The 14,684-nt window shown below is 55.2% G+C and overlaps 1 protein-coding gene across 1 annotated transcript in view; it reads left to right on the forward strand.

Moving 5' to 3' along the window:
- Positions 1-765: 765 nt before the first annotated feature.
- The window catches only part of LOC137901812 (tumor necrosis factor alpha-induced protein 2-like), a 22,360-nt gene continuing 8,441 nt past the window's right edge, over positions 766-14,684 (forward strand). The window contains 3 exon segments of the mRNA XM_068745852.1: positions 766-874; positions 6,202-6,657; positions 6,729-6,958. Coding sequence (XP_068601953.1) covers positions 6,209-6,657; positions 6,729-6,958 — 679 coding nt within the window. The 5' untranslated portion in view covers positions 766-874; positions 6,202-6,208.

Consider the following 14,684-nt stretch of genomic DNA (forward strand, 5'->3'; position numbering starts at 1 on the left):
GATCACCAGAACCCAGTAGAGACCCGGATCAGATCACCAGAACCCAGTAGAGACCCGGATCCCATCACCAGAACCCAGTAGAGACCTGGATCCCATCACCAGAACCCAGTAGAGACCTGGATCCCATCACCAGAACCCAGTAGAGACCTGGATCTCATCACCAGAACCCAGTAGAGACCTGGATCTCATCACCAGAACCCAGTAGAGACCCGGATCAGATCACCAGAACCCAGTAGAGACCCGGATCCCATCACCAGAACCCAGTAGAGACCCGGATCAGATCACCAGAACCCAGTAGAGACCCGGATCAGATCACCAGAACCCAGTAGAGACCTGGATCCCATCACCAGAACCCAGTAGAGTGGACTTGGACTCGGGGTGAGATGTTACGGTTTTGAGGAAAAGTTCTGGATTATTTTATTCTAACCTACATAAAGAAAAGAACCGGGTAAGAACCGTTTATTCATCCGTCCATCAACACCCCGGACGTGTCGCCGTCTTGTCCCTGGTCTACTCACACCTACAGGCAGTTGGAAGTGATCAGTTCACCTGAGCAGCTGCAGGTTTTTGGAGAACCTCGATAGAACCTGGATAGAACCCAGAGAGAACCCACGAACCCAGAACCTTCAGCGCTACACGCTGCGCCAGCGCGCTGCCTCGGTGTAGAAACGTTGTTGGATCATTTATTGTGAAGCTTTAAATCTAATTGGTTCCGCCCAGTCCAGTCAGTCAGCGTTTCTTCTTTGATTGCGTCATTTCCGCCGCCCCTGAACGCACCGCGTCGTCGTTGAGCTGCGGTCCCTGCAGGCTGCTCGAGTCCCGCCGGATCCCGGTACCGACGGTTCGACGCGCTGGTCCGCCGCCATGAGTCCCGGTGAGTGAACAGTTCGAGACGCATTTCGGAACCGAACCCTGAAAAGGAGCAGATCAATGGTGATCGGTTTATCTGATCAGGGCTTTGAAACCGGTAACGGTTCGGTGACGGGTCGGTCCTCGCGTAGGTCCCACCGTGGACCCGGGACTTTTACCGAACCGGATCGTGCTGCTGTGAGCTTGGATCAGAAGTTTAAAGTTCTGATCGGGGTCATTGATTAACGGGACCTTGTAAACGGACTCGCGGTCTGGTTCCGGTGCCGGTCCCGGTCTGGTTCCGGTCCCGGGATGGTTCCGAAACTTCTGACAGAGCTGATCAATAGATTTCTGTCTCTAATGTCACTTTGATGCGTTTAATGCAGCGTCACCGCCCATATATGGACTTCCGGGTGTTCTCTAGCGGGCGTCCCGTTCAAGCTTATCGATGACTGCTTTGATAGATTGTGGTGATCGGCGGTACTGCAGCAGGGACACATCCGGGTCCTTCAGGCGACTTGAAGACGATTCCGTCACATCGACGTGAGGACGTGAGGACACGAGGACACGTGACGTCCGTCCTCAGGGGGGTCGTCTCACCGTTCAGTTTCTAAACGAGCTGCTGGGGAGTCAGCTGGACACTGTCCCTCTGTCCACCCGTCTGTCCTCATCTACCCGTCTGTCCTCGTCCACCCGTCTGTCCTCATCTACCCGTCTGTCCTCATCCACCCGTCTGTCCTTATCCACCCGTCTGTCCCTCTGTCCACCCGTCTGTCCTCATCCACCCGTCTGTCCTCATCTACCCGTCTGTCCTCGTCCACCCGTCTGTCCTCGTCCACCCGTCTGTCCTCATCCACCCGTCTGTCCTCATCCACCCGTCTGTCCCTCTGTCCACCCGTCTGTCCCTCTGTCCACCCGTCTGTCCTCATCCACCCGTCTGTCCCTCTGTCCACCCGTCTGTCCTCATCCACCCGTCTGTCCTCATCCACCCGTCTGTCCCTCTGTCCACCCGTCTGTCCTCATCCACCCGTCTGTCCTCATCTACCCATCTGTCCTCATCCACCCGTCTGTCCTCATCCACCCGTCTGTCCTCATCCACCCGTCTGTCCCTCTGTCCACCCGTCTGTCCCTCTGTCCACCCGTCTGTCCTCATCCACCCGTCTGTCCCTCTGTCCACCCGTCTGTCCTCATCTACCCGTCTGTCCTCATCCACCCGTCTGTCCTCATCCACCCGTCTGTCCTCATCCACCCGTCTGTCCTCATCTACCCATCTGTCCTCGTCCACCCGTCTGTCCTCATCCACCCGTCTGTCCCTCTGTCCACCCGTCTGTCCTCATCCACCCGTCTGTCCTCATCTACCCGTCTGTCCTCATCCACCCGTCTGTCCCTCTGTCCACCCGTCTGTCCTCATCTACCCGTCTGTCCTCGTCCACCCGTCTGTCCTCATCCACCCGTCTGTCCTTATCCACCCGTCTGTCCCTCTGTCCACCCGTCTGTCCTCATCCACCCGTCTGTCCTCATCTACCCGTCTGTCCTCATCCACCCGTCTGTCCCTCTGTCCACCCGTCTGTCCCTCTGTCCACCCGTCTGTCCTCATCCACCCGTCTGTCCCTCTGTCCACCCGTCTGTCCTCATCCACCCGTCTGTCCCTCTGTCCACCCGTCTGTCCTCATCCACCCGTCTGTCCTCATCCACCCGTCTGTCCTCATCTACCCGTCTCCATCTGTTGGACTTCTTATCCTCCCTGCTTGTCCTCTTCCTCCTTCATTAATAAAACTTTTCATGGACAGAAAAATAAAATTAAAAGTTGAACTTTAGTTTTTCCTGACTCGATGTTTATGTTGTAGACACGATAATCCCTTTGATCTCTCTCTCACACCTACACACACACACACGCTGGTTAAAGTTTTACCCAGGTAATAAAACACAAACAGTCAGGTGGACACGCCCGGTCCGTGACCTTCACGTGTTTCTGCACATTTAAAGGAACGGTTCCGCCCATCGCCTCGCCGCCGTCGCCAGGCGGAGGGCGGCTAACGCTTTTAGCGTGGAGGCTAACATGTCAGATCTAATCCTGATTGATCCAACAGCAGCCAATGTGGCGACTGTAGAGGGAGGGGCTATGATGATGTCATGAGGACGAAGAGGAGGCGTCGGCTCGTTTCATGTCGTTGATCAGAGACGACCGATCTGTGGATTAGCGGCAGATATTGGCCGGATCGATGGCGCCGCCGTGGCGTGACCTCTGACCTCTGACCTCTGGCCCGTCCAGCTGCAGCCTGAGAGCAGAACCAGCCGCATTCCTGTCCCTGGGAAGTGAGGACGGCGCTGCGGTTCGTCCCGTCGGCGCCGTCCTCTGATCGATCAGAGCGCTGGTCTGGGTTCTGTTGTAGAACCTGATCTCAGGTCAGTTCTGATTCCTGAAGATGTTTCTGCTGATCTGGGCTTTTTATGTCCTGTCCTCTCTCTGTCCTCAGTCCTCTCTCCGTCCTCTCTCTGTCCTCTCTCCGTCCTCGCTCCGTCCTCTCTCCGTCCTCTCTCTGTCCTCAGTCCTCTCTCCGTCCTCTCTCCGTCCTCTCTCCGTCCTCTCTCCGTCCTCTCTCTGTCCTCAGTCCTCTCTCCGTCCTCTCTCTGTCCTCAGTCCTCTCTCCGTCCTCTCTCTGTCCTCTCTCCGTCCTCTCTCCGTCCTCTCTCCGTCCTCTCTCTGTCCTCAGTCCTCTCTCCGTCCTCTCTCCGTCCTCAGTCCTCTCTCTGTCCTCTCTCTGTCCTCTCTCCGTCCTCTCTCTGTCCTCTCTCCGTCCTCTCTCCGTCCTCTCTCCATCCTCTCTCTGTCCTCAGTCCTCTCTCTGTCCTCTCTCTGTCCTCTCTCTGTCCTCTCTCTGTCCTCTCTCCGTCCTCTCTCTGTCCTCTCTTTGTCCTCTGTCCTGTATCTGTCCTCTATCCTCTCTCTGTCCTCTCTCCGTCCTCTCTCTGTCCTCTCTCTGTCCTGTATCTGTCCTCTATCCTCTCTCTGTCCTCTCTCTGTCCTCAGTCCTCTGTCCTCTGTCCCCTTGCTGTTGGGTTTGTTGCAGAGACGCTGCCAGTCATGAAGCAGGAAGTCTCTGATCAGCGTTCCTGTTTTTGTTGTTGAATGTCCTCCCTGTTGTCTCTTCCCTCGTTATCGCTGCAGCCATTAGTCATGAAACGCCGCCGGTCTCCGCCCACAGAGGTCGAGGACATGCGTCTGCCTCCTTCTGATTGGCTATCTGCGTCTCTTCCTGGTTTCCTGTTTGTGTTTGAAAGGTTGTGACGTCTTCACCTTCACATGGTGGACAAATGTCATGTTGAAAATGACAACAGTGTGTGTGTGTGTGTGTGTGTGTGCGTGCGTGCGTGTGTGTGTGTGTGTCACACACATTGAGTGAGAGGACAGAACAGCCTGAAGGCAGCTTTGATGTAAACATTAAGAGTCTCATGAATCATTACAGCGATGTCCTCGTCTCCGTCCCTCAATGTTTGACCCGTTTATGTCTTAATGGTCCGTCGCCGTGGAAACGTGATCCCATTGCTTTATAACTGGGTGGGACCCGTGAGGAACTTCCTGTTCTTGGTCCTGCTCACTGAGGACTGAGGAGAAGATCATTCAATGACGCATCGCCTGTGTCGCCCTGTGTCGCCCTGTGTCGCCCTGTGTCGCCCTGTGTCGCCCTGTGTCGCCCTGTGTCGCCCTGTGTCGCCCTGTGTCGACGCCCTGTGTCGCCCTGTGTCGCCCTGTGTCGCCCTGTGTCGCCCTGTGTCGCCCTGTGTCGCCCTGTGTCGCCCTGTGTCGCCCTGTGTCGCCCTGTGTCGACGCCCTGTGTCGCCCTGTGTCGCCCTGTGTCGCCCTGTGTCGCCCTGTGTCGCCCTGTGTCGCCCTGTGTCGCCCTGTGTCGCCCTGTGTCGCCCTGTGTCGCCCTGTGTCGCCCTGTGTCGCCCTGTGTCGCCCTGTGTCGCCCTGTGTCGCCCTGTGACGCCCTGTGTCGCCCTGTGTCGCCCTGTGACGCCCTGTGTCGCCCTGTGTCGCCCTGTGTCGCCCTGTGTCGCCCTGTGTCGCCCTGTGTCGCCCTGTGTCGCCCTGTGTCGACGCCCTGTGTCGCCCTGTGTCGCCCTGTGTCGCCCTGTGTCGCCCTGTGTCGCCCTGTGTCGCCCTGTGTCGCCCTGTGTCGCCCTGTGTCGCCCTGTGTCGCCCTGTGTCGCCCTGTGTCGCCCTGTGTCGCCCTGTGTCGCCCTGTGTCGCCCTGTGTCGCCCTGTGTCGCCCTGTGACGCCCTGTGTCGCCCTGTGTCGCCCTGTGTCGCCCTGTGTCGCCCTGTGTCGCCCTGTGACGCCCTGTGACGCCCTGTGTCGCCCTGTGTCGCCCTGTGTCGCCCTGTGTCGCCCTGTGTCGCCCTGTGTCGCCCTGTGTCGCCCTGTGTCGCCCTGTGTCGCCCTGTGTCGCCCTGTGTCGCCCTGTGACGCCCTGTGTCGCCCTGTGTCGCCCTGTGTCGCCCTGTGTCGCCCTGTGTCGCCCTGTGTCGCCCTGTGTCGCCCTGTGTCGCCCTGTGTCGCCCTGTGTCGCCCTGTGTCGCCCTGTGTCGCCCTGTGTCGCCCTGTGTCGCCCTGTGTCGCCCTGTGTCGCCCTGTGACGCCCTGTGTCGCCATATGTAAAACTAAAGTACTAATTCTATGTCACGGTCATGAGGTTAGCTAACTACTAACAGCCAATGAGGGGGCAGGATTTTAGGGTCCATAAAATGTCCCGTGGGTAAAATCACCTTCTAGGAACTTTACCTGCTTCCTGGTCAATGGTCACCTGGTGGACTTTGGTTGGGCGTGTAGCTTCACAAAGGTTCACTAAAGGTTATCCAGCGCCGGCCAATCACCTGCCTGATGTTTCGTCTTTTATGACCAATGAGATCTTGTACCTCAGGGACAGGTAGAACGCCTTTCACCAGAATATGTGCGCCAGTTGTTACCTGCGTGTTATCTCGCGCAGGTAACATAGTGTCTCAGTGAGGGCGGAGCCAAAGTCCAGACACAACAGGTGTGTCTCTCAACAGGAGACCCTGGAGTGACACAGAAGGTGTCAAAGGGTCCCGGATCCGGTTCAAAGGGTCCCTGAATTCATTCAAATCCCGCTGAGAAACCAACAATCAATCACCCTGATTGATTCGGTGTGACGCCGGAGACGGGACGGATTAGACGGCGTCCCGGGACAAAGTACTTCCTGGTTTGGAAAATGAATTGAGTATTTGAGGTGTGGCGGCGACCTCTGACCCCTGCTGATACGTTGACTGGGACAGTGATGAGCCTGAAGGTCGATTCATTGATCCATCTCCCCCCCCCCCCCCCCCAGCGCCATCATGCCCATCCTCGAACCCCCCCCGGTGTGCCTGAAGGGCGGCGCTTTGATCACACGCAGGATGAGCCTCAACATCGCCCCCCACCACCACAGCCCCTTCGATGCCGATGATGGCATCCGTGGCAACAGCAGCCATGACGACCACTGGTCGCCTGGAAGCTCGCTCCTCGGTGGCGACGGGCCGAGAGACCGGAATCCGTTTGAAGATGAGGAGGATGAGAACGAGGCCAACGAGGGGAAGAAGGGGAGCGGAGGCAGAGGTTCCAGGAAGGGCTCGTTGAGGTTCAAGTCCCCCCTGAAGACGTTGGGAAAGCTGGGCAAGACCCTGAGGCTGTCGGGGCGGGGCCAAGACGGTGCCACACCTCCCCCCCAGGGGTCACTGCAGGGAGCTCCTTCACCTTCAGAGAAGAAGAAGAGGGGGAGGCGGAGCTCTGAAGGGAGCTTGCTGAGGTAAATTCACCGGTTGAGGTGGCGGCGTGATGGCGGCGAGGCTTGTCACGCCCTCTTTCACATCTCTACAGGTTTGCAGGGAAATACCGGGACGCCCTCGGGTCCCGGAAGGACTCGTTCACCGGGGAGCCGAGCCACACGGAGAGCGAGGGCGACTCCGCCGGCCGCCGCCTGTCCTTCATGAAGATGGTGGGCCTCGGAAAACCCAAGCGGGAGTCCGCGGCGGAACATCCGGCGCCGGGGGAGGAGCAGCCGCAGCAGGTGGAGGTGGAGGAGGCCAAACCCAGAGAGCCGCTGTCAGGTAAGAAGCCCGGCAGCCGGACAGAACCGGAGGACCGTCCCCTCACAACACCCAGAATCGGGTCCAAGAACCCAGGTGCAGTTTGGACCCGAAGCCTGAAGTTCATTCAGAGGAATAAATGGATAGATGCGTATGGGGGGGGGGGGGGGGGCTCCACACCCTTGTTTACATGTAATCTATTACTCTGCTGTTGAATACTTTCGATACTAGAGTGTGTAGCTTCTGCCAGATTCTAGTTGTGTAGCCTGTTAGCAATGTTAGCTTCATAGCACCAGCAGCAGTACCAGCAGTAGTACCAGAGTACCAGTAGTAGTACCAGCACAGTACCAGCAGTAGTAGTACCAGCAGTAGTACCAGTAGTAGTACCAGCAGTAGTACCAGTAGTAGTACCAGCAGTAGTACCCGCAGCAGTACCAGCAGTAGTACCAGCACAGTACCAGCAGTAGTACCAGCAGTAGTACCACTAGCAGTACCAGAGTACCAGCAGTAGTACCAGCACAGTACCAGCAGTAGTAGTACCAGCAGTAGTACCAGCAGTAGTACCAGCAGTAGTACCAGAGTACCAGTAGTAGTACCAGCAGTAGTACCAGTACAGTACCAGTAGTAGTACCAGCAGTAGTACCCGCAGCAGTACCAGCAGTAGTACCAGCACAGTACCAGCAGTAGTACCAGCAGTAGTACCACTAGCAGTACCAGAGTACCAGCAGTAGTACCAGCACAGTACCAGTAGTAGTACGAGCAGTAGTACCAGCACAGTACCAGTACAGTACCAGCAGTAGTACCAGCAGTAGTACCAGTAGTAGTACCAGCACAGTACCAGCAGTAGTACCAGCGGTAGTACCAGTGGTAGTACCAGTAGTAGTACGAGCAGTAGTACCAGCACAGTACCAGTACAGTACCAGCAGTAGTACCAGCACAGTACCCGTAGTAGTACCAGCACAGTACCAGTAGTAGTACCAGCAGTAGTACCAGCAGTAGTACCAGTAGTAGGAATCAGAGTCCTGCTTGATACATCCAGCATGTAATACATCACGCTGCCGTGTTGTACGTCACGCTTTCATGCCCCCCCCCCGGGTATTTCTTGTGGTGCTTACGATCAATCGAAGGATTGATTCCTGGTTCAGGGATGATCATCCAGAGTTCAGAGTTCAGAGTTCAGAGTTCACCACCGTGTTTAGTCTGAGCTCAAGGAAAGTTGTGGACGTTCAAGTTGGGACTTGTTTTCAGACGCACTCACACCTGTGTGTGTGTGTGTGTGTGTGTGTGTGTGTGTGTGTGTGTGTGTGTGGGTGGGTGTGGGTGTGTGGGTGTCTCTCTGTGTGTGTGTGTGTGTGTGTGTGTGTGTGTGCGTGTGTGGGTGTCTCTCTGTGTGTGTGTGTGTGTGTGTGTGTGCGTGCGTGTGTGTGGGTGTCTCTCTGTGTGTGTGTGTGTGTGTGTGGGTGTCTCTCTGTGTGTGTGTGTGTGTGTGTGTGTGTGTGTGTGGGTGGGTGGGTGTGTGTGTGTGTGTGTGTGCGTGCGTGTGTGTGGGTGTCTCTCTGTGTGTGCGTGCGTGTGTGTGGGTGTCTCTCTGTGTGTGTGTGTGTGTGTGTGTGTGTGTGTGTGTGGGTGGGTGTGGGTGTGTGGGTGTCTCTCTGTGTGTGTGTGTGTGTGTGTGTGTGTGTGTGTGTGTGGGTGGGTGGGTGGGTGTGGGGGTGTCTCTCTGTGTGTGTGTGTGTGTGTGTGTGTGTGTGTGTGTGTGTGGGTGGGTGGGTGTGTGGGTGTCTCTCTGTGTGTGTGTGTGTGTGTGTGTGCGTGCGTGTGTGTGTGTGTGTGTGTGTGTGGGTGGGTGTGGGTGCGTGTGTGTGGGTGTCTCTCTGTGTGTGTGTGTGTGTGTGTGTGTGTGTGTGTGTGTGTGTGTGGGTGTCTCTCTGTGTGTGTGTGTGTGTGTGTGTGTGTGTGTGTGTGGGTGTCTCTCTGTGTGTGTGTGTGTGTGTGTGTGTGTGTGTGTGGGTGGGTGTGGGGGTGTCTCTCTGTGTGTGTGTGTGTGTGTGTGTGTGTGTGTGTGTGCGTGCGTGTGCGTGTGTGGGTGTCTCTCTGTGTGTGTGTGTGTGTGGGTGTGGGTGTGTGGGTGTCTCTCTGTGTGTGTGTGTGTGTGTGTGTGTGTGTGTGTGTGGGTGGGTGTGGGGGTGTCTCTGTGTGTGTGTGTGTGTGTGTGTGTGTGGGTGGGTGTGGGGGTGTCTCTCTGTGTGTGTGTGTGTGTGTGTGTGTGTGTGTGGGTGTGTGTGTCTCTCTGTGTGTGTGTGTGTGTGTGTGTGTGTGTGTGTGTGTGCGTGCGTGTGTGCGTACCTTTTACACACATGGTGAAGCAGCTTTTCGTCTTTAGTGCTTCACTGAAACGACGGATTCCAGCCTGCAGGGGGACGAACGCGTCTCACATTAGCGTCCGCTTGAACCTCCACTGGGGTTCCTCAGGGTTTATTGTTTCACCGTGTGAACCTGGACCTTGATTTTGGATTCCGTTTGAAGCTCGGTACTTCCTGTGCTGCGTTCAGGTGCCTGACCTGCGTTTGACTCTGTTCTTGCTGCTGATTGATCTTCATGCGTTGTGGCTCTCATGTCGGCGTGCAGAGCTGAGGGTGGAGACGGCAGATTCACATCAGGACATCAAAGGAGTTACTGATGAAGCTGATAAAGTCCAGCTGCAGTTATCTTATTGGATACGAGAATTTTCTTTTCATTCATGAACGACGATGAAAATTAACAAGACAAATTGTCAACATGCACAAAAACACTGACGAAAGCAGAGCCAGCAGTCGTGTTCACCAGCTGGGGCGTTTCCATGGCGATTATGGAACCAGATATTTGTGTGAGCTTCTGTTTCGAGAGCGTCCGTCTGACGGTTGCTTTTCCTTCGTACATCCACCCAGCGTCCGTCTGACGGTTGCTTTTCCTTCGTACATCCACGCAGCGTCCGTCTGACGGTTGCTTTTCCTTCGTACATCCACGCGGCGTCCGTCTGACGGTTGCTTTTCCTTCGTCCATCCACCCAGCGTCCGTCTGAAGGTTGCTTTTCCTTCGTACATCCACGCAGCGTCCGTCTGACGGTTGCTTTTCCTTCGTACATCCACCCAGCGTCCGTCTGACGGTTGCTTTTCCTTCGTACATCCACCCAGCGTCCGTCTGACGGTTGCTTTTCCTTCGTACATCCACCCAGCGTCCGACTGACGGTTGCTTTTCCTTCGTACATCCACGCAGCGTCCGTTTGGCGGTTGCTTTTCCTTCGTACATCCACGCAGCGTCCGTCTGACGGTTGCTTTTCCTTCGTACATCCACCCAGCGTCCGTCTGACGGTTGCTTTTCCTTCGTACATCCACCCAGCGTCCGTCTGACGGTTGCTTTTTCTTCGTACATCCACCCAGCGTCCGTCTGACGGTTGCTTTTCCTTCGTACATCCACCCAGCGTCCGTCTGACGGTTGCTTTTCCTTCGTACATCCACCCAGCGTCCGACTGACGGTTGCTTTTCCTTCGTACATCCACGCAGCGTCCGTTTGGCGGTTGCTCTTCCTTCGTACATCCACCCAGCGTCCGTCTGACGGTTGCTTTTCCTTCGTACATCCACCCAGCGTCCGACTGACGGTTGCTTTTCCTTCGTACATCCACGCAGCGTCCGTTTGGCGGTTGCTTTTCCTTCGTACATCCACGCAGCGTCCGTCTGACGGTTGCTTTTCCTTCGTACATCCACCCAGCGTCCGTCTGACGGTTGCTTTTCCTTCGTACATCCACCCAGCGTCCGTCTGACGGTTGCTTTTCCTTCGTACATCCACCCAGCGTCCGACTGACGGTTGCTTTTCCTTCGTACATCCACGCAGCGTCCGTTTGGCGGTTGCTTTTCCTTCGTACATCCACCCAGCGTCCGTCTGACGGTTGCTTTTCCTTCGTCCATCCACCCAGCGTCCGTTTGGCGGTTGCTTTTCCTTCGTACATCCACGCAGCGTCCGTCTGACGGTTGCTTTTCCTTCGTACATCCACCCAGCGTCCGTCTGACGGTTGCTTTTCCTTCGTACATCCACCCAGCGTCCGTCTGACGGTTGCTTTTCCTTTGTACATCCACCCAGCGTCCGTCTGACGGTTGCTTTTCCTTCGTACATCCACCCAGCGTCCGTCTGACGGTTGCTTTTCCTTCGTACATCCACCCAGCGTCCGTCTGACGGTTGCTTTTCCTTCGTACATCCACCCAGCGTCCGTCTGACGGTTGCTTTTCCTTCGTACATCCACCCAGCGTCCGTCTGACGGTTGCTTTTCCTTCGTACATCCACGCAGCGTCCGTCTGACGGTTGCTTTTCCTTCGTACATCCACGCAGCGTCCGTTTGGCGGTTGCTTTTCCTTCGTACATCCACCCAGCGTCTGTCTGACGGTTGCTTTTCCTTTGTACATCCACCCAGCGTCCGTCTGACGGTTGCTTTTTCTTCGTACATCCACCCAGCGTCCGTCTGACGGTTGCTTTTCCTTCGTACATCCACCCAGCGTCCGTCTGACGGTTGCTTTTCCTTCGTACATCCACGCAGCGTCCGTCTGACGGTTGCTTTTCCTTCGTACATCCACGCAGCGTCCGTTTGGCGGTTGCTCTTCCTTCGTACATCCACCCAGCGTCCGTCTGACGGTTGCTTTTCCTTCGTACATCCACGCAGCGTCCGTTTGGCGGTTGCTCTTCCTTCGTACATCCACCCAGCGTCCGTCTGACGGTTGCTTTTCCTTCGTACATCCACGCAGCGTCCGTTTGGCGGTTGCTCTTCCTTCGTACATCCACCCAGCGTCCGTCTGACGGTTGCTTTTCCTTCGTACATCCACCCAGCGTCCGTCTGACGGTTGCTTTTCCTTCGTACATCCACCCAGCGTCCGTCTGACGGTTGCTTTTTCTTCGTACATCCACCCAGCGTCCGTCTGACGGTTGCTTTTTCTTCTGCTGCACATTTTTTCACGGCCTTTATTTAAAGCAGGCTTCAGGACGTCGCTTCAGCCATCGTTGAGTCAAAGCAGTTTATTTTCTGTTTAAAGAGACTAACTTCCAGGTTAGGGTTAGTTAGTTAGTTAGTTAGTTAGTTAGTTCCTCGGTTTGGTTTCGCGCTCTGCTTTAAGGCTGTCTTCATTAGCCACGTCGCTGTGTCTGTTAGCACCCAACGAATTCATGCCAAAGACGGTAAAAAACCAAATCCTCGGAAAATGGGAGACTGGAAAGTAAGAGAGAACAGATCGGACCCAGCTGTGCCTGCAGGGGCCGAGCCGGACCGTCCACTTATTAAAGGTTCTGCCGTGAGAAGGGCTGAGCTCTCGGATCAGAGCGAATGTCTTTGGGTTTGGACACTGACACGACGTCACCGTGGACTAAGAGAGACGTTTACTCTGTAGACGAAAGCTGAGAGAAAGTACCATGAAGTAGTGCAGAAAGTACTATGGAAGGGTACCTGCCGAACGTCTCGGGACTCAACCGGTCCACGAATCACGACGTAGCACTCGTTGGGTGTTCATGCGACCCACGGCGCTGAGACGGTACTTAGCTAGATGCTAACGATAGCTACTAGCACACCACGACTGGCTGTTTCAGAAACACGCCCAGATGATTTCTGACTCTTAAGAGGTCCGGCTCTGAAGCCTTGGCTGAGGAATGCTGGGAGTTTCTGGCATCGTTTGCTTCAGACTGGAATGTTTCCTGCTCGGTTGTCTCCATCCTGTCACGTTACGAGCGTTAAAACGTCACCCTTCACACGAGGGAGACGCCAGTTCAACACAGGTGCCAAGTACATTCAACGTAGCCCTGAGGGGCTCCTCGGAGGCTGCGTCACAGCAGACAGGAAGTGATGTCACGAAACCCGCCCCGTTCGACCCGCAGACTGCCAGCTCCAGAAACACTGTTCTTATTGTTCAGCTTTAACCTTCAGAAAAAATATGTTCCAGCTGGATAGATGAAGCCACGCCCACCTCACCCTCTTACTCATACCAGCACCGTGGTCATCATCTTCATCATCATCATCATCAAGCGGCTTCAGAACACAATGATGTGAAGCTCCTGGCCGCTGAAGCGGTGAAACTGGAGCACCTTCAGCTGCTGAGTCAGCACAGCTCCGATTTACCTGCTCAGGTACACCTGGAAGAAAGGCGGGCTTTAAGGTGTGTCAGAGTGTTCAGAACGTAACCGGAGCGGGCCGTTCTCATTCAAAGGACAGACGGACAGCTTCTCTCTAGCCCTCGTTACCGTGGCGATGTTGGCAGTGCCCGCCCACACTTCCCATTCTCCTGGATTGTTTCCAGGAAACGGCGTGGAATTCCTCTCCCAGAGACGGGAACTAATCTGAACCTGTAGCAGACCATCCGTCAGGATGTACCTCCAACCAACCAACCAGGTTCACGTCTGACCTCTGACCTCTCGCCTGCTGCAGGACACAACTTTATTGTCCCTCTGAAGCCGACGGGCCACATGAAAGAGTCAAGATGTTCCCGCACATTGTTCTGTTTATAGAGATGATCTTCCTCTGGGCGGTCCCTGTTTGTCCACCTTCCTCAGCCGGCGCTGAGGCGGACTCGTCAGCCCGAGTCCGGAGGGCCCACATCCTCACACAGGTCTGGGTTCTGATGCGGATCCAGGACTGGGTTGGGGGGACAGTTTTAGCTATGCTTAAGGTTTCTTTATGTCTGCAATGATTGTACAAAGATTACACAACATCACCCATCAGAACGGGATCTGGATCCGAGGCACGTTCTGGATCTTGTGATCCGGATCATATTGGAGCTGAGACGGATTCAGTCAAGAGTCAAATGTAACGCAAATGCACAAAGAGTGTGTAACGGTTACAATACCCAGGAAGTCATCTGTTACGTTACCCAGGAAGTAATCTGTTACGGTACCCAGGAAGTCATCTGTTACGTTACCCAGGAAGTCATCTGTTACGTTACCCAGGAAGTCATCTGTTACGTTACCCAGGAAGTAATCTGTTACGTTACCCAGGAAGTTCTGTTACGTTACCCAGGAAGTCATCTGTTACGTTACCCAGGAAGTAATCTGTTACGTTACCCAGGAAGTAATCTGTTACGTCTGTTATTACCCAGGAAGTAATCTGTTACGTTACCCAGGAAGTCATCTGTTACGTTACCCAGGGAAGGGAAGTAATCTGTTACGTTACCCAGGAAGTAATCTGTTACGTTACCCAGGAAGTAATCTGTTACGTTACCCAGGAAGTAATCTGTTACGTTACCCAGGAAGTCATGTCTGCAGCCAGCACCGCAGCTAGCATTAGCATGTCTGCAGCCAGCACTGCAGCTAATGTTAGCATGTCTGCAGCCAGCACTGCAGCTAGCGTTAGCATGTCTGCAGCCAGCACTGCAGCTAGCGTTAGCATGTCTGCAGCCAGCACTGCAGCTAGCGTTAGCATGTCTGCAGCCAGCACTGCAGCTAGCGTTAGCATGTCTGCAGCCAGCACTGCAGCTAGCGTTAGCATGTCTGCAGCCGGCACTACATGAACTGTGTACTATTAACAGGAAATACTTCAGTCTGTCATCGCTGTGGTAACAAGGACAACAGAAGAGCTTCTTCGTCTCCTCCTCCTCCTCCTCCTCCGGTTCTGCCAGAGTTCTGGTGACGGATCACAGCAGGGGTTTGGTTCTGGTTATATAGAATCACTGATGGAGCTGTCTGGATGATGACATCATCAGCCCTGACGTCCAATGGCCTGCCGCTGGCTTCGGGCTCAGAA

Source organism: Brachionichthys hirsutus, chromosome 11 (assembly GCF_040956055.1).
Source record: "Brachionichthys hirsutus isolate HB-005 chromosome 11, CSIRO-AGI_Bhir_v1, whole genome shotgun sequence".
In the NCBI taxonomy this organism is placed as follows: Eukaryota; Metazoa; Chordata; class Actinopteri; order Lophiiformes; family Brachionichthyidae; genus Brachionichthys; species Brachionichthys hirsutus.